A 21,444-nucleotide genomic window follows, 5' to 3' on the forward strand; every position below is an offset into this window, starting at 1 on the left:
TTGCAATGATGGGATCAACCATGTGCTTGAAGCAATCTGATTGGGACACCAAGGAGAGAATAAACCCCAAGGTACAGGACCGACACAATTAGACAATGATTGATCTCTAGCCCGTGACAAGAAAAGATATACTCGTCTTCTTGGGGACAGTCATCGGAATATAGATCAGTAGGCTCTCCTTGAGTAGCTCTACACTAACACTTGTCCGCGAGCATCTCCATTGGTACAGATATAATCTCATGAAAACTTTTAATAGGCCAATGCACGTTTAGAGAAGATATGACAAAGTGAGTCCTTGCGGCGGTACACCAGTTGGAGGAATATTGTACTACAAGAAAGCAATAACAGTCTGTTCGTTGCAACTAGTATCCCAGAGCTTGAATAGGAAAGTCACTATGATCCAGAGTCTCTACTGTAAAAACGACCTGGGCACCTCCGGGCCCCAGACGGCCAACGATTCATCGCCCGCAGGCCCATACCCAATGGGCGTCTCCTCATTCACCAAATCCCCGTCCGCATAATGCTCAATCATGTTCCCTGTGGTATCCCACCAGTAATCAAATATCTGCGAACCGAGAATGTGTCGTCCCACGCCCCAAACAGGTTCAAACCCCTTCTTCGCCAGCCACTGGTGTCCCAGATTCTGCGTGTCAAAGTCATGCACTTCAAACGAGCAATGATGTACGTGCGAAGTGGGATTCATGCTCATGAAGAAACTGTGATGGTCGACATACTCAGCGCCGCGATCGATGTGCGCGAAGAGAGCGACAGGTTTCTTCTGCTTGTCTTTTTCAACGTAGAGGAAGTCGCTGGGCACGAGGTTGAAGGTTGTTGTGTAAAAGGTAACCATTTCTCGGAAGTTTTGGACGCAAAGGCCAAAGTGGCCCAGCTGGTTCGGTCAGTCACTATGGTCAGGATGGGCTGAGTAGACGTACTTTGTGGACGGCTGCTGGGCCGGGGACGAAGCGCTGGAAGTGGCGGACGCGAGGCTTGTCTGACTCGTAGTTGACGACGAGCTTGGAGGGGTATTCGCCTGGTGCTGCTGGTGTCTGACCGTAGATGAGATTGATTGGGAATCCTTCTGGGTCTTTGACGGTGACCATGAAGCCCCCTCCGGGGGCATCTTTCAACTCTTGGATGGTGCTGCCTGTGGGCAGATCGGCAGCCCTGCGTACATTATTAGCAGCCTGAAGTCTCATCAGTGGGAGTGAAGACACCTTTCCAGATCCCGGTACGATTCCACCTCAAATGTCCCTCCGAGAAAGTCCTTCGGCCCTTTTCGTGCATAGTAGACATACGGATCCGTTCCGTAGCCTCGGTACCACACTTCCTCGTCTGTCTTTTTGGCCACTTGCATGCCAAAATCTACTCCCTTCAGTCCGGTCTTCCGTGCATAAGGACGATGACGATGACTGACCTTGGAGGAATACGGTAATCGCATCAAGGTCGGGATGTTGATAGCGCATATGCGCGAGCTTCACCAGTCTGATCTGCTTCTCTGTCTTGATGCCACATTGTTCCTTCCACTTCGCCAACGATTCTTGTTCCTCGCCGATAGCGACTACGTCTGGGACTGAGGCTCCGTGGCATGGCTGGCTCTCCGCTTGCGATGTTTCGGGCTGGAAATGTCAGTATCCCAGACTCCGTGGTTGGACTAACCTACCATATTGATGTCGCTGTGCATGCAGATATCCAAGGTCGGGTTCCTCACTCAGCGAGGAATGATGACATGTAGAACACATTTTTCTTTCGGTTGTCGGCTACAAGCTGGCCAGCTTCCCCGCATCTTGGATACAGATGCTGGCAAATGAAATGATGTGCTGTCATGGTGCCACCATCGCTGTCCCACACAGTAGGCGGGGATCATCCCACATTGTTTCGCATGGAGAGTGGGAGTGGCTATAGTATCCGACGGATCATCGATACCTATTGAGTCTGCGAGGCCTGGAGGAATATGATTGAGTGGGGCTCACAGGTGGGTTGTGGGTTCCATCAGGAGTCCATCCAAATGCTGTACATATGCCCTGTGGATGTTTGAGCTGGTTCTTGCTTGTCTGTGACGGCAAGACCTCGATGATACTGTAATGAACTATCTCAACTGAGGCATGCTTCTTGTTATAAAGAGTAAAGTTCGACTGCGTGATAGAGGAATTTGGTTGAAAAATCGACCTTCCGGACTCTCTGAGTCCCAAATGACTCATCGAGAAAGCCTTATTCCATGCTTAATCACTATTGAATCTTCTTTAATAGCATTCCCGCATCCAATGACTATATTGTCACCACATTATCTTCCATTTTGTCAAGAATGTTAACATAGACTGCAGAGAAATTGCAAGCTGATATATAATGTGGAGAAGAACCACACAGAACTGAGGTTCGATGGAAAGCTTCATAGGGTTCAGGCCTATCCTACTCTCAATCAACATCGACAACATTTCCAACTAAGCCATTCCCCCGTTAACCCGCAATGTCTGTCCCATCACCCACCGACTATCATTGCTGCACAGAAAGACAATACTCCCCGCGATGTCCTCCGGCTCTCCAATCCGACCATTGGGATTTGCACTGCGCAAGAAATTCAACGACTGTTCTGTCTGCACGCGGTCAAACAGCTCCGAGTGCGTGGGACCAGGAGCAATACAGTTGACCGCGATGCCTTTCCGGCCTAGATCCTTGGACAGCACGCGAGTCATCTGTTCGACCGCGCCTTTACTCGACACATAGTTCAGATAATTCGGCATAACAGTCGATACGACTGTCAGAGTCGACGAGAAGAGGATGACGTGTGATCCCGGCGCCATATGAGGCGCAGCTTTCTACACCCAGTCAATCATAGCCACACCCATTGTCAAATTACGCACCTGAACCAAGAACATCGGCCCCTTGACGTTCAGCGCGAACAGCTCGTCGAATTGCTCCTCGGTGTTTGTCTCCAGGGTGCTGAGCGTCATCATCCCCGCCGCGGCAACCACCAGATCGATCTTGCCGAACTTTTCGACCGCCTGTTCCACGAAGCTCGTGATCTCGGGTACCTTGCCTGCATGGATTTTGATCGCGATGGCCCGGTCACTGCCGACCCTGTCCACGATTTCTTGGGCCCCGGCGGCGTCGGAATAGTAGCCTACTGCCACGCTGGCTCCCTCTTGGGCGAGGCGTAGGGCAGCCGCCTTGCCGATGCCTTTGGAGCCGCCTGTGACGAGGGCAACTTTGCCGCTGAGGGACATTTTATTGGTATTGGTTCTTTACTGGGCGTAATTGCAAAGGATGTTCGATAGGTTGAAGCAGAATAGGCACAGTGATTTCAGACCACCTAGAAATCCGTGGCGGTATGGTTCGATAAATGGTTCTTAGCATAGCAAGACGCCTTGAAAACAGTGTTGTTGTCTCGCATACTCGATAAAGCAAGGCTGCTGAGCCGTCCGCTGAAATCGTTGTGATTGTCGCCCGGAGATGATCGCGATTTCCGCACGCGGGTATCGCATTTCCTGTTTGGGAAACAGTGGCATCCCTTGCTTTTGACTCTTCTAAGCCGGTAGAAACAATACCACTCGTTTACACTGAGGCTTGTGTGCACTCGGCAATTCTGCTTTTATGATTCTTTCCATAGGCATTATGGTCTCAGAAATCCATTTCACTTGTCTTCGTCCTTGTCGGATTGTTTATACTTGGGTGGCCGGGCAACGGCTGTGGCATGTCGATGTCTCGAAGATCGCGCTGGTGCCAGCCACGGCCATTAAACTTGAATGAATTAATTTGGTGATAAGATTCATCTTGCCGTCATAGAATTAACTATTACATCATATTATCCCTTGTGGCGAAGCAAAGTCAAATCAAGCGTAAACTCTTCTGTTTTCCCGGCCCTCTACTGGTATATTAAAATCATACATGGCAGATGGTGAGGAGTTCGAACCTACTAGCGGTATTTGTCCCCTTCCTTGCGCTTCGGGGAGGATGATACTTGTATCTGAAGAAAGTGGTTGACAAAATCAGGTTTCTTTCTTGTGAGCATGTCTCTGGAGCCGTGGTGGCTTATACGGTGGTTGATTTATACATTCTTCCTTTGATCAATTATGTGTACTTGTACATGAGTGCATAACTAGAGAACTACGATTGTTGCCATGGGATCAGATTTCCGCTCAGATAGAGCTTCCGTGTCTCTTGGGGTATCGTGGTACAGGGAATTCTTGGATAGTCCAATAGTGAGGCCTCTCAAGGTCCTGGCCTTGAAATACACTATTAGACCGACACAGGACACTATCAGGGGGTGAAAGGTGTCTACCCATTTTACCCTTCTGCTAGCCGATGTACCAGTTTGATAGAAACAGCCCGACACGCATCTTTGCTCAATATTCTAAAAAGCGCATAACGCTCCAATTTCTATATCTAAAATGATTGATAGCTGTATCGAGAGTCGATCATGCGTGTACTATCCAATGTGCGACACCAACCGAGGGACTCGAATCATCCAGGTGGCCCAACAAGCCATCACCACCAGTGCAGTCGCCGTCATATAAGGAAGACCAAGCCATACCCCGTCCAACGTCATGCTGAACTTGAACGTGCCCGCCATCAGCGGCCCCGCGATGATCGCACCAATACCCTGCGTCAGGGCAATTGTCGTCCCCAAAAGACCCATTTCGGCCTCATCCACCAATGCTGTAGCGACGCTGCGTAGAGCGGGGACGAACCCTCCTCCCAGCGAGGAGATAGACAAACCTACGGCAAAGACTGTAGGGCTGGCTGCGAGTGCCATGAGGACGAGTCCGACTGCGGTGGTGAGGATGCTGCCGAGGGAAATGCGCAGGTCTCGGCGTATTGGGGGGAGGTATTTGTCGAGGGCCTTGGAGAGGACAGGAAGGATGAGGAGTAGGGTGAATAGATTCATGGTCCCTTTCAAGGAGATGAGAAAGCTCGCCTGTTTCAAGTCAGAGAGGGCAAGTAGTGGAGGAAGGGACTGTACCTTTGCCATGGACCACGAGAAGCGCTTTGAGACGTATTGTAGCATGATGAGGAGCGACTGGCTAGCCACAGTGGCCGTCAGGTAGGCAATTGAGATAAAAACAATGTTGCGTTCGGCGAAAATGAACCGGCTGTGATGCATAATCTGGTGCCTGGCTTGATTCAAGACGGCCTTCAGACGATGACTTACAGTCCGTGGAGCGTCGCCATCCGCCTCATCGTCTTCAGTGTCGGTCTCACTTAGTTTGTGTGACTTGGACAGCGTCTCTGGCACTGATATGGAAGCGCATAGACCGAGTAGCATGACGAACACTCCTAGGAAGAACGGGAGCCAGGGTGTCCAGGACATGAGCCAAGCACTCAGAGGGCTTGCGACGATCTCCGCTATCTGTGTTGACGCATAAACGACAAAAAAGATATTCGCCCTGCAACCATTAAAATCTAGCATGGAACATCCGATCTATCAACATACCGCTTCTCCACCGGAAACACATCAGTGATCATCGTCAAAACCATAGATGTGGCAATCTGACCGCCACCGCCGCAGATCTGGAACAACGGCATGAACCACACCGTCCGTAGGGAAATGAACGCGCTGTACCACGCTGTACACCGTCAGCAAGGGAACGAGCTATGAGACAGGTCACTCACAAATAACCCGCACCATCACCTCCTCCATAATCAAGCCAACCAAACTCAACATCAGCACCGTCTTCCGTCCCGCTTGATCGGCCATCAGACCAAAGGGAAGGGCCAGGACAATCCCCGGCAACGTGTCGAGCGTCTCCTTCCAGCCATTGACAAGCGCAAGCTCACCCTGAACATCGGGGGCCTTGCATCTGGCAGCAATTTGCTCCTCATTGGTAAGCAGTGCGATTTCCGGGTGCATTTTCCGGCAGATGATTGACTCGAATATTTGTATCTGCGGAGCCATAGACAGATAATTGCCAAAGTTCATTGCGATGATGCCCAAGCTTAGGATAATGAGGATCCATCGTGCGCGTGTGGAGCGGCGAGACTCCAATGCGTGGTCGTGGCCTAGCAAGGGAGTTTCCTCGCATTGATCCTGCCTGGTCTCGGGCAACATTTTGTTGGTAATGATATGGATATGTTGAGATCATGGAGGAAGAGGAAGGGAATGATGACGGACGTGTTTAATAAGAGGAGAAAAGTTGACGCCAGGCCTGGATGTTATCATCCGTGCCCATAGCTTAGGTACCTTTGACGCCGTATAAGCAGCTACCGATGCTCATTGGTTGAAGCTGCTTACACAGCTGAAGTTTGGATGATTCCATTGGCTCGTTGTTATCTCTAAACCAAGGAAATCAACTCCGATCGGAGTTCGGAGTTCAATCCTGAGGCACAACCAGGCATCAAGATTGTTGTCAGGAATAACAGTCAGACTGCGCGACGATGCAGAATGATGTCTTGATCGCATCATGATGCTGATGAAGTCTGTGTGGTTGAGAAATGACTGCAATGCCATCGTCGGCACGGACAGAGACAATCTGACTTGAATTCTGGTTGCGCAAGAGTACACTCTGACTAAAATCCACAAAAAGGTGTGCTGGAGCATCTACTATGGAACTCGAGAAAGGCAAGAAGATGCGCAATGTGTTCGAACACCGTGCCATTGACTGGATCGTCTCCAAGGTTCTCACAAGCATCCTTGGCAGCACACTGTTCAGCGGACTTGGCCCTTGGCATTTCAGTTTGCGGCTACAGGAATTAATCCAGCATGTAGTTTGCTCCAGGAATTGCACAGAACTTCCCAGTGCTCAAGATCACTAGATGCCCGGCCATCGCTCCCACATTGCATGTTCAGCGGTTGAGGAGCCCCGGTGCAGGCGCAGGACATGCTACTACCAAGGGCGACGAAGTGAGAACCTTGAAGACGCCAAGGTCTTCCACTCTGCTTGGCAATTCCATATACACTCAGGCCAAGAGACCATTAATCAAACATGCTCTTGGGACAGTACTAGCGGGGGTCCGGCCCGGCAGGCACATATAAATCCCTCGATCCCTCCTTTTCCTCCCCCAGAGTCTTCCCATTCCAGCCAGTCTATCAGATTCATCGTCCCCGTTGAACAGAATGAGACACTTCATATTGACTCTCCTCGCCTTGGCCTCCGCCTCGGCTTTGGCTCAAGATCCCGGCCCATCACCTACAGCCTCTGTTGGCTGCGAGCCACATGGCGACCACTGGTATGACACGAACCAAACATCCAACTCAGTCAAGCTCACAGTATACAGGCACTGTGATGGTCCAGCAACCGGAACCGCTACCGCCACCAGCGAGCAATCCCTCGCCCCAAGCCCCACCGAGTCTGTTGGCTGCAAACCCCACGGCGACCACTGGCACTGCGACGGGCCCGCCTCCACCGCGGCCGTGACAACGACACATTCCCACGACCACGAGGAGGAGGACAGCACTGCGACGCCGACAGTTCCCAGTCCCACGGAGTCGGTTGGATGTGAGCCGCACAACGACCATTGGCACTGCGATGGGCCACGGGAGACGGGTAGTGCTTCAGCTTCTGGGGGCGCGAGTGAGACGTCCACTTCGACTTTGGTCTCAACTACTTCATCTGCCAGTCCGACGTCGTCTGCCACATCGTCTGCGGCTGGGGCGCAGCAGTCGGAAGGCGGAGCTGGTTCTTTGAGCGTGGAGTTGACTGTGGCCGTTGGGTTGGCTGTTGCTGCTGCGGCGTTTCATGTTTGATGGGTCATGATATAGGGAGAGTGGTATTGTTGCATTCTCTTTTATCCATGGCCATGATGATATGTAATACTGTTGCAATTTATGTATGTGTTTGAGATGTCAGACAAAAGTCATGCTTGGAACAATCTTGCTCATTAGTACTCCTTATCTTATCATATGAGAGAACCTGACTGTATAATTAGGAGTCTGGCAGTGGTGTGGTTGAGTAAACAAACATTGAATGAGAATAGAGGCCAATGTGAGGACTGAGTGGAGATACATTGACTGCGCTGGCTAATTAAGAGGAGCAAACAAGCCATTCGCATTCGGATACTAATCTTCTTGAACATTTGAATCATGAGCACAATAATGCTATGTTTCAAACACCATCTCGGGATTCGCTCTAACGCCGTTTGAATTGTGCGGGTAGCGATCCACCAAACGCGGGCCGACGTCGTACGAGCCCTCAGGCACCAGGATACTATTACTCGCGCTTGTCAATAGGCGGAGTGCCACTTTCTAAAATAATCAATCAGCAAACTAAGGTAAGGAGAGATCGTGATCGATTGTCCCTGCATTGGCTGATATGATAGGATCCACCTTCCTCCCGAGTGGCCTGTTGCTGGTCCAGCCATTCGGATCATGCCATTCCGGGTAACTTGACCCTATCCGCTGTGGTCTATATAGAGCATCAACAATCTATCGCTTGGCTTTTCCAACAACTCTCCCTCTACTGAACCAGGAGTGAGTTGTTCGCCATGGACTCGCTCAATTCCACCTATCCACAGCCCGCCATGGCGACCTATCCTGATCTTCTCAATCTCGCCGCTCAGCAACAGCCTCATCTCTCCGGTCTCGAGCGACTCTGGTGGGCGCATTATGCCTACTGGGACAATAACATCCTCGCAACTGGTAAGTCAGACAAAGACGATAAACCAAGGTCCCAATCTAACTGATATAGGCATCATCACCTTCCTCGCCCACGAAATCATCTACTTCAGCCGCTGTCTCCCCTGGATCATCGCCGACGCCCTCCCCAGCATCTTCCTCAAATACAAGATCCAGGACCAGAAACCTCCTCCATCCGCAGCAGAGCAATGGGCCTGCACAAAGTACATCCTCCTCATCCACTTCGTCATCGAGCTCCCCCTCATCGTCCTCTTCCACCCCATGATGGAACTCTGCGGACTGAGCTTCACCACCCCCTTCCCGGACCTCCGCACCCTCACCGCACAAATCATCACCTTCTTCCTCCTCGAAGACACTTACCACTACTGGCTGCATCGCGCCATGCACTGGGGCCCGCTCTACCGCTCCATCCACCGCATCCACCACCAATACGCCGCCCCCTTCGGGCTGACAGCCGAGTACGCAAGTCCCTGGGAGACCCTCCTGCTGGGCTTCGGCACCATCGGCCCCCCATTGCTCCTGGGACTGATGAACTGCAACGTGCACCTGGTGACGGTGCTGGCGTGGGTGGCGCTGCGGCAGTTCCAGGCCATCGACGCGCATTCCGGGTACGATTTCCCCTGGAGTCTGAGGCGGATCATGCCGTTCTGGGGCGGGGCGGATTGGCACGATGACCACCATCGCTATTTCTGGGGGAATTATTCTAGTTCGTTTAGGCATTGGGATGGTAAGTGCCTTCTGTTGTCATTCGGGATCTCTGCTGACGGCGGCTAGTGTTGATGGGTACGGTTGCTGGTCCGGAAGCGCGGGAGAAGAGACGCGCGGAGAGAGAGAAGCGGCAGGCTTGATCGTTCATGGCTTTGGTTTCAAGCGAGACGTTTCATAATTTGCTCGATCGTCTTAATGTAATGTAATCACGTTGATATTGGATTTGTCTTGCTTTGCAAGCAGAGCACTTCTGTCTCAACACGCGAATAATGCCATCAACTTATGACTTTGCTGCTTTGGCGCAATTTCAGCCGTAGAACATTTTCTTAGCGATAGATGTCGAGGAACAAGGAGGATATTAGTTGTGGTTAAGCGACACAGGGAAGACGCATTGTTGTGACTTGTTGGCAACATCATCGAGAATAGAGGAGGACTTGAAATCCACGATGGCAAGCAACAAGAGAACCTTTCTTTGTTCAGTATATCCCTAAAAGCCAAGAGTTACTACCTCGGATCTCGACCTTTCGTGATTACCATATAGAAGAAAGAAGGTCAGAAATCCGTTAATTGTCTGCTATTCGCGCATTCGCGCGTTTGTAGATCAGAAGAGCTATTCAGCCATGAGGTTTCATAACAAAAAGTCATTGAATCCTTCTTCCTCAAGCAGTCACTCATTTCTTCCCGCCAGAAGGAGTGTAGGTCGAGCTTCCCTTTCCGTCATTGTAGTAGGTGCTGCCGTTGGAATTGGAGTAGTAGTACGATCCATTGCTAGACAACACATGGCATTAGCACGACTCGCAAAGACAAGGAGAACCACGAACCTGTTGGAATAGTGGTACGAGTTGGAATTGGCGGCGCCAGAGCCGTAGTCGCGAGCGCAGTAGTGGTTGCCCTGTAGATGTGAGTTCCAGTAGTCATATCATGGATGGAGACGATCAAAGCTCACCTGGCTATTGGTGCCAGAGCTCTTGTAGGTGTAGTCCTGGTTCTGGGGCATATTGGCTTGCTGAGACTTGCAGATTGAGTCGATTTGTGGGAGGTTGGAGGAGTGGATGAAGGAGTTGAAGTGGGGGAATGGCGGAAGGCGGGAGTCGCGTCAATAAATAGGGGGACCAGCGGGGCAGACAAAGCTTCGTCTATGACAGTGCACTATAAATGGTGAGATCATCCTTCAACCCCATTCCTCTCTGGCAAGGGGAACCCTGGATCTATAAACTTCATTTATGACTCACTAACATGTGTTCATTAGAGAGATTGCTTCCAACAATGGCATGGTTAATGTATAATAAGGAAACTATCATTCACTATGGAGTAAAGCAACTAGAAGTAAGAGTAAATAACATCCACTGTTGACTGCCATAGCTGCGCCAGAAGAAGGGCACAGTGACTTGATGGTTTTTAGCTATGTGACAGTCACTAGATGGCCGATTTGCTGCCCTCCATCTGACAATGATCACATTAGTATACAAGGGCTGAGGGCCGACTCAATCGTCGAAGTGCTGGACTGCGGATCTATCTTCAATATGAACTCCAATCCTTCGCCTTGTTGGACAATGCTTCACTTTGAAAAGCAACATACAACGGAGTCCATGTGCCAGATTGATCTTCTCTCCAGCAACCCTAGACGGATCATGATGACGGCAGTCAAGGCAAGAACACATTGACTTCAGTAGGCATTCCTCGTTAAAGAGCAATAATTGCAATGCTCTATCCCCAGCACAACAGGGTTGAACAAGATTGGCAATCAATGTTCCTAATTGCCAGACAAATTCCGTATCCTCGCCAGCAGAGCCAGTCAGGTCTGAGCCAACATGGAAAGGGCAGGAAATGGTTTTCTGGGATCTAGATACGGCCATTCCCTTAGGAACAACCTAAGCATAAGGTAGGTACCGCCTGTCTCTCATTCCGTAGACATTTTGACTTCGACGTCCCATGGATTCTACCAGTGAAGCCAGCCGACTCCGAATTGGGAAAGTAACAATATGCTGTTAGTTACTCACCCAGAACGATGGCATCTGCATTCATCGTCGCATTTCAATGACGACGCGTGATGCTAGTCGAGTCCGCTGAGTTAGATCAGCATCCTCACCTCGTTCCTTCGTTTCAATTTCTCTAGCAACCACTCAATTCATGCGAATCGCTATACACTGCTATTATCAGTACCCTACAACACACACTCTCGCCCACTCTCGTAACCATAACATCTCACTAGTCATTCGCTGTCTTACAATATCAACCACACTTCGAGATGCCATTATACACCTACCAGCCCGAGGTCCCCCACGGGCTACCCACCATTAGCCAGGCGCAGGCTTACCCTACTCCGCCAGATACTCCGCCCAACGAATTAGAGAGGATGATCCAGGAGCTCGACCATGTATTCCCCTCGTTAAGCACTGACATTGTCATGGAAGACGAGACTATCGATCCCATGCTCATTGACCAAGGTCCTCGCCAAGTCTGGCATCGGTTCTTCGACCTGATCCTCGCGGCGCGGGACGACCGCGGCCTCGAGGAGGTAATACACTACATCCTTTCCGAATACGGCATTCCGATCGAGGAGCTGCGCTACGAACTCGTAGAGGCCCACGGTGACGGTGAAGAGGGCTTCGTTCCGGTCGCGAAGGTCATCGCTCGTGAGCCTAATCTGCACGGTGTCTGGCATGATGCTTGTGACTCGATATACAACTCCCTAGTCCGCAGGGGTCTGGAGGAGTTCCATGTTGTGATTGAGTACCGGGGTCCAAAAGAGCAGGCTGCAGGAGAGGAGCAGGGGGGAGTAACAGAGCTGTGGAATCAGCTTCTGAGCCTCATCCACCAACGCACAGATGGACGGGATGACCTGCTCGTGGATTGTTTCCAGATCGGAGGAGATAACTCTGCTACTTCGTGTCTTGCGGTGGTTGACACAGCAGGCCGTGATATTTTTGCGCTGCAATTCGACAACGGGCAGATCGTGGGTGGAAGGTCACGGTTGTAATTAACTGGGTTGGCTTACTTCGTTTGTGTATCATACCTGGCTGACCGTCGCCTCATGCTGCTTGCGTTGGACCATCATTGACATTGAATAGGGCGTTATGTGCTTTTGGCTTATATGATCTAGCTTAGGGCGGTCCATAGGCAGAAGAACCCTGTTGGATAGTAATCATATTGTGTTGGACGCATACTTGCTATGAGATAAGTACTACTTCACCAAAGGTTCCTATTCAAGGAAGAGATGTCAATCATATAGCTCTTTCACTCCTCTAGAACTCGCAGTCCATCCTTTCTATCACGGCCTTGAGAATACACGTTCCTTTCTAGCCCTCAGAGGATGTCCTTTGGTGCTATACACCGTACACTGGTAGAGCCAAAGTCCACTTCTATACGATGTGGCCAGTACACGTTCTTCCATGCTTCCCGTGGGCAGTTATGGTTGGTAATTTGATCGCCCCGTTGCAACTATGGTCTCAATCGAAGTCCGCCCCCACCTTTGGGTAAAATAAAACCATTCACAAGCTTCTTGACGTGCCTGCGAACCGTCATGGCTCAGCGGTAAACCTTCCAACTGAAGTAAGGGTGTTGAGCCTGGGGTCTAGAGGGGACGATCTCGAGAAAGAGGGCAACGTCATGAGTCTTCTAAAACTTCTCTTTTATCCTTTTTGTGACTCTCCCACCAGAATCGAATCGGAGACTATAGACATACCACTGGCACACTTTCATGTCTGTTGGCAGTAGGATTTCGATAAACACATTCCAGGTATGTGATTGACTGAGATCAAAAGACGAGGTATGACCATCTTCGGTGCTTCAAATCACCACATTACCATTCGAGCATACTGCAAAGAAGAGGGTCCTGCTCTGTCCTTATCTTGCATGCATTGTGAATTGCTATTACATATCCCCAAGCCGAGGTCTCGGTTTTCTTGCGTATCCAATAAGCAGAGAGATTCCCGGGCCGAGGCATGATGGCCCGGTGAAGCCGAGTCATGGTCGATCGAACATCGGGTGGCGAAGCTTGAAAAGAGTGGGTTACCGGTTATCGGAAAACAGGACAGACAAGAGGAAAAGGGATAACAACAACTTTCTTAGGCGCTGCCTCCTTCGTACCATTAGCCTAAATCGTTTGATCACTCCAATGGTGGGCAATACTATCTACTCCGATACTTGAATACCCCGTATGGATTACTTTTGTCAGCGTAACTAGCACATACGACCATAGGGTGTGGAAAACAGGGCTTCCCGTCCGCTCAGCCGTACTTAAGCCACACGCCGGCTGGGTGACCACCAGCGAATCCCCGCTGTTGTATGTTTTTTTCAGGTCTTTTTATCATGTCTAGCTAGGTTTGCAGAAGGGTGTATGGCATACTCCCCCCGCGCTGTTTTAGGGCATGAAGGACAAAATGCATCCAAGGACGTATCACTAATCGGCCATGGAGTCGGCTCAACTTGATCAGAAAGTCCCCATGGTGACGTGGGAAAATAGTGGAGATCAAATTTCTGAAGAATGACGCAGGGCATAAGCGACCTGCATATGCAGCCCCAGGCTTAAATTTGTACGACCAATCAGAATAGCGGAGGCCAACCGGAAATGCGGTTGAGGAGCCACGAGGGATGACCGACCCACCGATGGAATCATCCCGAAATTCCACTCTTCTCTGAAGGATTGAGTTATCCCCGAGTAAGCAGCAGAGTCAGCTAGCTTACAGGCCATAAGAAAGCTTATCGACGTGGCAAACTTGCAAAATCGTCATTTGTGCCACAACACAAAGGCATCCCGTACACTTTGGGACACCAAAAAAGATAGAGGACCGGCCCGATCAGAACTGTCGCGGCTTGCCGGACATAATGGAGATTAAAGTGGGCGCTTACCATGTTTAAGGCGGGTGGATACAGAAATTTCTTGCCCGATTTCTAAGCATCAGCGATTTTCCATCTTGTCCAGTACGATCCGGAAGTAGTGTATATAAGACTTCGTGAGGACCCGTGGAGAATCAGGTGTACCACACACATTCTCAACTTAAACTGTGCCGTTGAAAGGACAAGTTACAATGTCTGCTACCGACTACAAGTTCGAGGGCTGGCTTGGCCTTGACAAGCATGCTGCCGAGGGCAACATGGTGTGGAAGGAGTTCACGCCCAAGGCGTGGGAGGAGACTGATATCGACATCAAGATTACCCACTCTGGTATCTGCGGCTCCGATCTGCACACATTGAGAAGTGGATGGGTATGTTTCTTTTCAACATGCATTGCACATGGTGAGACTAATTTATCTTTAGGGCCCCACCCTGTACCCCTGCTGTGTCGGTCATGAAATTGTCGGAATAGCCGTGCGTGTTGGTTCCAAGGCTGAGGGAGACATCAAGGTCGGTGACCGTGTTGGTGTTGGTGCCCAGAACGACTCCTGTCTGGGCCGTAAGGGCGACTGCGAGGAGTGCGCCTCCGGTCTGGAGCAGTACTGTAGTACTAAAATGGTCGGCACATACAATAGCGTCCACTTCAACGGCGACAAGTCGTACGGTGGATACGCTCTGTACCACCGTGCTCCCTCTCACTTCGTTGTCAAGATCCCCGATTCCATCCCCTCTGCGGAGGCCGCCCCCATGCTGTGCGGTGGTGTCACCCTCTACTCTCCTCTGAAGCACTACGGCTGCGGTCCGGGGAAGACGGTCGGGGTCATCGGGGTGGGAGGTTTGGGACACTTTGGTATCCTGTTCGCCAAGGCGCTGGGCGCTGACAAGGTCGTCGCCATCTCCCGCAAGGCCAACAAGAGGGAGGACGCTCTCAAGCTGGGTGCTGATGAGTACATTGCCACTGATGATGACTCGGACTGGAGTAAGCGCCACAACCGTTCCCTCGACCTAATTGTTTCCACTGTTTCTTCCTCCAAGGTATGTATCACCACTCCTTATGTCTCGGTTAATGAGGCCCATATCTGACATTCACCAGATGCCCATTGTGCAATATATTTCCCTTCTCCGCACGGACGGTGCCTTCGTCCAGATGGGCGCTCCCGAGGACGGTGCTCTCGAAATCCCCGCCCACTCCCTGATTGGCCGTAGAATCAAGATGGGCGGTTCCCTGATCGGCAGCCCTGGTGAGCTCCGGGAGATGCTCCAGCTTGCCGCTGAGAAGGGTGTCCACCCCTGGATCCAGGAGAGACCCATGAAGGACGCCAACCAGGCCGTTATCGACATGGACGCTGGCAAGGCCCGCTACCGCTACGTCCTTGTTAACGACCAGTAAATGATGACCTCTAATGTATATACCTGTATATAGAGACAGACATGAATGTCTAGATCACTTGAATGTTCATTCGACATGTTCAATTCTTTCAAACGCTCGTACAATGTATGGCTGGCCGCTCACTACCACTTCTCTTCCGACGCTCCAATCTCCGGTGTCGATCGTCGACATGGAGGGTAGTTTGTCGACATCCGGGCCTAGGATGTACTTCGTCTTCCACCCAGAAATAGAGTCCCACTCCTCTCGTCTAGCGCTGACCTCCCCTCCGTCCTTGACCATGGTTTTCGAATCTTCCCCACAGAAGTGCGTCTGTTCCTGGCGCAGCGCTACATAAGTCCCCCAGATTCTCGCAATGAACGTCCGAGCCAAAATGATCCCTTGCCCATCTCCCAGCGCCTCCAGCACCCATGAAACTCCTCGCCCTGGACCCTCTGGACCCTCTTTGAACGGCAACTCCCGCCACACCTCCTCATACTCCTTAATCGGAGCACCAGGAAGGTCCGGACGCGGCATCGACCCCGTCTCAAGGTCATCCCCGTTCGGAAGCGAGGTAAATGTGCCACAATCTGTTGCATCAAACGCATTGTGCGAGTCGATATCGTGGGTGAAAAGCACACGCACTGTTTGGGTTAGCTTTGGGGTCACAGATTGCTCGAGGGACGTACGCGGCTCTTGGCTTTCTACTATCCGTTGGCCGGCAATAGCCCAGTCGATTTTACCGGAGGATTTGTCGACGCGGAGATCCACGTACCAGCCCATTAGAGACATGACGATGGTGTCTGTGTTCTCGAAGGCGGGGTCGGGGATCCAGCGAAGGGAGACTCTGGTGGAGAGGCTGCTTTGACTGGGTGGATTGGGGGTGGTCATTTCGAGATTATAGGGATCTAATACTTTTCTTGCTGCAATTGACAGACTGAGATGGTTGTTCATTTATCTTAAGAATTGCGTTGTTTGTCTGTTAGCGCAATGTATTGATATGGCTACCCCGCAGAGACAGAGGATCCTGTAGAGTTCGGCTTGGGATATAATGCATTTATGGGAGTTTTTGGGCTACAAAAGGTCTATTGGCTCAATGGTAGAGCACCTGTCTCCTATGCTGGAAAACAGGAGGTTGTGGGTTCGAGTCCCATGTAGATCGACTTTTTTTTCGCCACCACGTTGAACAGTTCTTTTCCTGTTTTTGGTACGGTTTCTCTATTTTCTTGAAATTATTCGATTGATATGTGTATTAAACATTGTTGCTTATTGCTTGTTCTAGTGAGTGTTGGGTAGGTCGTCCTGCATTGGCGTCAGATTATATATTTCTTTTGGTCCCATTATGTGGATAATCTAGTATCTTCTATGCATCCAACAAACCATTCACCAGAGGATAATCAGCTTTGCGCGAGATCAAAGAACAGAACGAAGCTGCAAAAATGCCTTTGCTTCTGTTGCAGAATCTGTCTGAACTCAGCCGAAATCAGAGTCGAGACCGCTTACTGAGTATCTGGCAGTACCCTTTACTGCCCTATACTTGGAAATACCATCATATATTATGGAGTAGAGACAGAGTATTTATCAAAATACGCACTAAGCAATAGCTATTGTCTGAAGCACCCTGCTTCTTACGACTCCACGAGTTCCGCACCATAGTCCTACTCACACCTCAGAGACAGAGTCCACAAATGCAGCGCATTAAACTATTCGTCCTAATCATCCCTATCGCCCGACTCAAGGATAGCAAAGAGATTACGAAGAAAAAAGCTGATTACCAGGGCCCATCCCATTGCCAACGAACATGCAGCCTGGCATCGTCGAGCACAGCGGCACTGCCTTGCCCAGCGGAAGATCCTTGACTTGTGCCTCGACCTTTACCGTTATGTTCACTGTGGGTATCACTTGAGGCGGAAGACCGAGTGGGACAAGAAATCATTCAAGTTTACCGACGTGAGCCCCAACTCGACAACGCAGGCAACGATGGTCCACAGCCCAAGCGCAAAGTTCTCCTTGTGAAGCGGGCCTCCACTCTCCGGCTTGTTCGCATCGAATCTCAGCAGCTGATGCACAAACGAGAGAGTCCAGACACACATCCACGAAGCCCACAGCCACACGGAATTCTGCGTCCGCAGCTGTAGATAGACAGAGCAGAGCACGAGGCTCGCGAGGACGATCAGGAACGAGTGGATGCGTGAACCTGCGAGGACGTACACCGAGTTCACGTCCATCTTCGAGTCGTCGACGATATCCTGGTAGCTATATGCTGTGTTGAGGTATATGACCCATGCGAAGACGGTGATTGCCAGGGGAAGGGACTCGGCGATGCTTTGGGTGACTGGGATCTCTCGGCCTTTGATTGCCATCCATCCGATGGCGCTGGGCCAAGCCAGTGTAAAGCCGAGAAAGTATTGGGGATAGATGTATAGTCGTCGGAAGAATTGGCGCTTTCCGTAGGGATAGAGAATCGTGCTGACGGTGACTGGGAGCATAGCAGCTGCGCTGTTTTGGATTAGTTACCAACGTTCTCGAGACTCTTGTAGAGGTGGCTCATACACGTCGTGACCCTCCAGCATAATATCCATCAGCCACCACGAGGCAGCATACTGGACCATCATCCAGATAAAGGCCTGGGTTGCAGTAACTCTTCCCGCTGCCACGGGCCGATTCTTGGTGCGCTCTACGTTTGCGTCGACTTTGCGGTCAACCCAGTCATTCCAGACCATGCCTGCACCGCAGAAGATGTAGGCGCAGACGAAGCATAGAAGAGCTTGTTGTAGGATGTGATTGGGCGAGCTCGAGGTCGGATTAGCGGCTATTTTATTGGCGCCGGCAAGCAACGTTGCCCAAACTGAGAATGCCGGAGGTCAATGGAGTGATTATTGTATGTAAGGAAGGGACACACCTCCTGAGAATGTAGCAAGCCATGGGTTGTACTTGTGAAATCTGGATAGGATGAGCAGGTCCTTCAGGAGCTGTAGGACAGATCCCCGCTGAGGAGCTGGGTCAGTTTCCATGATGTTGTACAATCTGAGCATTTCTCTGTCTGGACGACTAGTTGAGAAGGGAAGCACAAGTCAAATCAGGTAACGATTGATATATCAATGAGGATGATGTTCAACTAAAATATACATCTTAAATAGTACACTCAATATATCCAGTCTTACCTTCCTGCCAGTTGAGTAGCTGACAACTGTGAAAAGCCCAAGTGTCGTAGCTAAGCAGCTACCATACTAGAGTTGACTGATTGAGCTGCACAGTATCAAGGATAAACCCACGTCAACAGCTTGGCTTGTCGCCTGACTCGGCCGTCCAAACTCCTGCTATCGTGCAATCAGCCAGCTGACAAACCTAGGAACAGCTGCATTGCGCATATCAGCAATCCTGCAACTATCGTCTTAACCGGGGCGTTGCTCATAACGCCGACAGGAGCCCTTTAGCTGCCCGATAAGCCGAAAAACGCGAGGACGAACCTTATAGGACGTCGACTGCAATAGCAATTCACATCAAGCAGCTAATGTACCTCATTCACATCAGGCCATGACCTCAGTCTTGAAAGCCATCGGTTGGAAGCGACCTGATTGGCGCGTTCTGTACGAACTTAAGGTAAGTTGTTTTGCGGGGTGTTGGTCTGGACGGGCCAGGGTATTCCTTTCATGGCTGAAGGATCAGCTTGTGAACCATGATAACTATTGGCTCCGTGATCTATGATAGTGGCATAGTAGGTTGAACTGTCGTATTATGGCCTGGTGGCGAGCTGGATTTTCCCAGCATTACAGGGGCTGATAACAATCTATGAATCTTAGAACATGGCTAGGAATGCCATACGTCTGATTGTGCATTAGCTATAATGGGGTTAATAGCTTGAATGAAATGTGTCTAGTTAATAGGCTTGCTAGTTTTAAACTATACATCCTCCTGACTGTTGCCATTTCTTTGGGTTACGGCTTAGACTGTGCGCCTATTGTGTAGAGAAAGCTATAATACTATGAGCATGGTTCTGCATCCTAAACTATTTTCTGATATAGACATTCTTACTAAGACTGTAAATAAGCTGTTATGTTAATATTAGCCGCTGGCTATTAACTGTAGATGAAGATCTGAACATAAGAGACAGCAGAGAATAAGATTGCAAATTAATCATTAGGTAGCGACCATCTTGCACATTATATGGACGCTAGGTGATCAATTGGCTGTGGCTACTCCTTCAACTCTAGAAAGTCCAGTATACCCTTCAACCCAGCTGTTTTGCCTAAATCACCAAAGTCTTTCAGCATTTCTCTTGCCTCTGCCGTAAGCCCCGCCAGCTTCTTCCGGCAATAATCGAAGCTTCCAGTAGACTCAATGATGCGAATAGCGTACCGCTTGACATCCTCGTCTTCGGGCTTTTGCTTCAGAATGTTCATCAACTGGAGATTACTCGGATCACTGCGAATGCTGTGGATGATGGGGTAGGAAAATTTGCCCTCCGTGATGTCTTCACCGAACCCTTTGTTCTTAGCATACAGGTCGCTCTGAAGGTTCTGGTAGTCGTCTCGGATCTGGAAGATGATTCCCAGAAGGTCGACGAGCGGGACGCAATCTCTGTACCTCTATTAACTTCCATACACGCAGTGTAAAGGGATGAGCTTACTTTGTGTTCTCGCTTTCCATCTGCATGAGCTTGATCGCAAGCCGGAAGAGCCCGCCAGTCTTGTTGGCAACCATCTCAAGGTACTCCTCTTCCGAGGGACAGATCAAGGAATCTCGCCAGTAGAGATCCATCCCCTGGCCGCGGTGGAGCCTCAACAGCTCTTCCGTGAAGATGACCAGGGCCTCGGGCTTGCCTAGCCTTTGTAACTCCTGTTGAGCCCAGAAGTAGGCAAAGTTGGCCGAATTGATGGTCTGCGCGACACCAAAAATGCTATGGGCGACGGGGAATCCTCGTCTTAGTTTTGAAGAATCTTGGATATCATCGATTCTGTGGATTGTAAGCTTCATACTTGCATGGAAAACATGCAGAGGACCGCGTACAGTAACGAGGCCGAATGGAGTAGCCCGACCACCCGCTTGATAACGTCGAGCTTGTCTTCCGGGATCTGGAGCCATTGGTTGAAGGCAGAAATCAGCTTGCCTCTGATGTCTTTGCCTGGGAAGCCGCAAAGGTAATCGAGAGGAGCAGAGATTATCTGGTGTAAGAGGCTTGTTAGAGTACAGAAAGCTTGCCATGAGGCAAAATTCACCGCGTGCCTTTTCTTGAGTGAACTTTCTCTGTTGCTGGACGTCGGACGCACCGTGAAAGATGCAAGGGATACTAGAGCTGGCTGTTTCTGTTTCTATCAAAGTGCCATTTACTGCCTGAGATCGGGTTTCTTGCGGCATGAAAAAGTTTGAATGAGACCATTGCGACTTTGAAGGCTCTTGGAAGGGCTGCTGGCGATTGAGCTCGTAGAGGGACGTTACCGGGATCGCTACCATATTGCAGCAGATAGGAAAGGTAGATTTCAGAAGAGTACGAAATATTACCCAGAATCGACTTGTGGTAATCACCTAGAGAGATATGAAGTGGCCTTCTGAGGGCGTACTATAGAAATGTGAAATCTCTAGAAACTTGTACAATCTAGGCACAATTGCGGCGCAGGAAGAGTTTGATCTAGTTTTTGACTTGGCTTTCATTTTATCCATATGCAGTGTAACTTTACCTGGTCGGATGGAGATTATGACCATGCTGGTGGGCTGATTTTAGAAAATACTGATAACGACGTGGGAGAAAAAGAAAGAGGATTAGTATCTGATTTACAAGCCCAAAGATTGTCACACAGAACCTACATCCCTGCCTCGAGGGTGTCAGTTTAGCATATCACTTGTCCCACATTGTCAACTGGACCGATTGACATGGTGTCTACCAGCTAGGCTGGATTGCATTCGTAACTGGGCAAACCGACAGGAACAGCTCTTTTTCGAGGGGGGAAGTGAATAACTGATTCTG

At 50.2% G+C, this 21,444-nt stretch overlaps 10 protein-coding genes across 10 annotated transcripts; 4 read left to right on the top strand and 6 right to left on the bottom strand.

Moving 5' to 3' along the window:
* Positions 1-409: 409 nt before the first annotated feature.
* On the bottom strand, positions 410-3,224 carry CDV56_103300 (trihydroxytoluene oxygenase; the record flags this gene model as incomplete). Its single annotated transcript, XM_026756919.1, has 6 exons — positions 410-889; positions 936-1,167; positions 1,218-1,365; positions 1,418-1,619; positions 2,463-2,816; positions 2,862-3,224. The coding sequence occupies 6 exons, from the start codon at positions 3,222-3,224 to the stop codon at positions 410-412; spliced, it is 1,779 nt and encodes a 592-aa protein (XP_026614108.1).
* Positions 3,225-4,426: 1,202 nt separating this feature from the next.
* On the bottom strand, positions 4,427-6,046 carry CDV56_103717 (putative MFS transporter; the record flags this gene model as incomplete). The annotated part of the gene is made up of 3 exons (XM_026757336.1): positions 4,427-5,384; positions 5,432-5,564; positions 5,611-6,046. 3 exons carry the CDS (start codon positions 6,044-6,046, stop codon positions 4,427-4,429), a joined length of 1,527 nt encoding a protein of 508 aa, XP_026614109.1.
* Positions 6,047-7,051: 1,005 nt separating this feature from the next.
* On the top strand, positions 7,052-7,681 carry CDV56_103979 (uncharacterized protein; the record flags this gene model as incomplete). Its single annotated transcript, XM_026757598.1, has 1 exon — positions 7,052-7,681. The coding sequence occupies one exon, from the start codon at positions 7,052-7,054 to the stop codon at positions 7,679-7,681; it is 630 nt and encodes a 209-aa protein (XP_026614110.1).
* A 737-nt stretch (positions 7,682-8,418) lies between these two features.
* On the top strand, positions 8,419-9,417 carry CDV56_104118 (sterol desaturase family protein; the record flags this gene model as incomplete). Its single annotated transcript, XM_026757737.1, has 3 exons — positions 8,419-8,572; positions 8,622-9,296; positions 9,344-9,417. The coding sequence occupies 3 exons, from the start codon at positions 8,419-8,421 to the stop codon at positions 9,415-9,417; spliced, it is 903 nt and encodes a 300-aa protein (XP_026614111.1).
* A 531-nt stretch (positions 9,418-9,948) lies between these two features.
* CDV56_104265 (uncharacterized protein) lies at positions 9,949-10,274 on the bottom strand (the record flags this gene model as incomplete). The annotated part of the gene is made up of 3 exons (XM_026757884.1): positions 9,949-10,045; positions 10,099-10,169; positions 10,224-10,274. The coding sequence occupies 3 exons, from the start codon at positions 10,272-10,274 to the stop codon at positions 9,949-9,951; spliced, it is 219 nt and encodes a 72-aa protein (XP_026614112.1).
* Positions 10,275-11,525: 1,251 nt separating this feature from the next.
* CDV56_104433 (uncharacterized protein) lies at positions 11,526-12,257 on the top strand (the record flags this gene model as incomplete). Its single annotated transcript, XM_026758052.1, has 1 exon — positions 11,526-12,257. The coding sequence occupies one exon, from the start codon at positions 11,526-11,528 to the stop codon at positions 12,255-12,257; it is 732 nt and encodes a 243-aa protein (XP_026614113.1).
* A 2,050-nt stretch (positions 12,258-14,307) lies between these two features.
* CDV56_104669 (NAD(P)-dependent alcohol dehydrogenase) lies at positions 14,308-15,503 on the top strand (the record flags this gene model as incomplete). The annotated part of the gene is made up of 3 exons (XM_026758288.1): positions 14,308-14,484; positions 14,537-15,148; positions 15,207-15,503. 3 exons carry the CDS (start codon positions 14,308-14,310, stop codon positions 15,501-15,503), a joined length of 1,086 nt encoding a protein of 361 aa, XP_026614114.1.
* A 66-nt stretch (positions 15,504-15,569) lies between these two features.
* CDV56_104773 (uncharacterized protein) lies at positions 15,570-16,370 on the bottom strand (the record flags this gene model as incomplete). The annotated part of the gene is made up of 2 exons (XM_026758392.1): positions 15,570-16,123; positions 16,169-16,370. The coding sequence occupies 2 exons, from the start codon at positions 16,368-16,370 to the stop codon at positions 15,570-15,572; spliced, it is 756 nt and encodes a 251-aa protein (XP_026614115.1).
* Positions 16,371-17,377: 1,007 nt separating this feature from the next.
* CDV56_104930 (prenyltransferase spyF) lies at positions 17,378-18,493 on the bottom strand (the record flags this gene model as incomplete). The annotated part of the gene is made up of 3 exons (XM_026758549.1): positions 17,378-17,978; positions 18,033-18,327; positions 18,382-18,493. The coding sequence occupies 3 exons, from the start codon at positions 18,491-18,493 to the stop codon at positions 17,378-17,380; spliced, it is 1,008 nt and encodes a 335-aa protein (XP_026614116.1).
* Positions 18,494-19,675: 1,182 nt separating this feature from the next.
* On the bottom strand, positions 19,676-20,933 carry CDV56_105107 (geranylgeranyl pyrophosphate synthase spyE; the record flags this gene model as incomplete). The annotated part of the gene is made up of 4 exons (XM_026758726.1): positions 19,676-20,060; positions 20,110-20,436; positions 20,490-20,604; positions 20,750-20,933. 4 exons carry the CDS (start codon positions 20,931-20,933, stop codon positions 19,676-19,678), a joined length of 1,011 nt encoding a protein of 336 aa, XP_026614117.1.
* Positions 20,934-21,444: the final 511 nt, after the last annotated feature.

This window comes from Aspergillus thermomutatus, assembly GCF_002237265.1.
Source record: "Aspergillus thermomutatus strain HMR AF 39 chromosome Unknown NODE_104, whole genome shotgun sequence".
Taxonomy (NCBI): Eukaryota; Fungi; Ascomycota; class Eurotiomycetes; order Eurotiales; family Aspergillaceae; genus Aspergillus; species Aspergillus thermomutatus.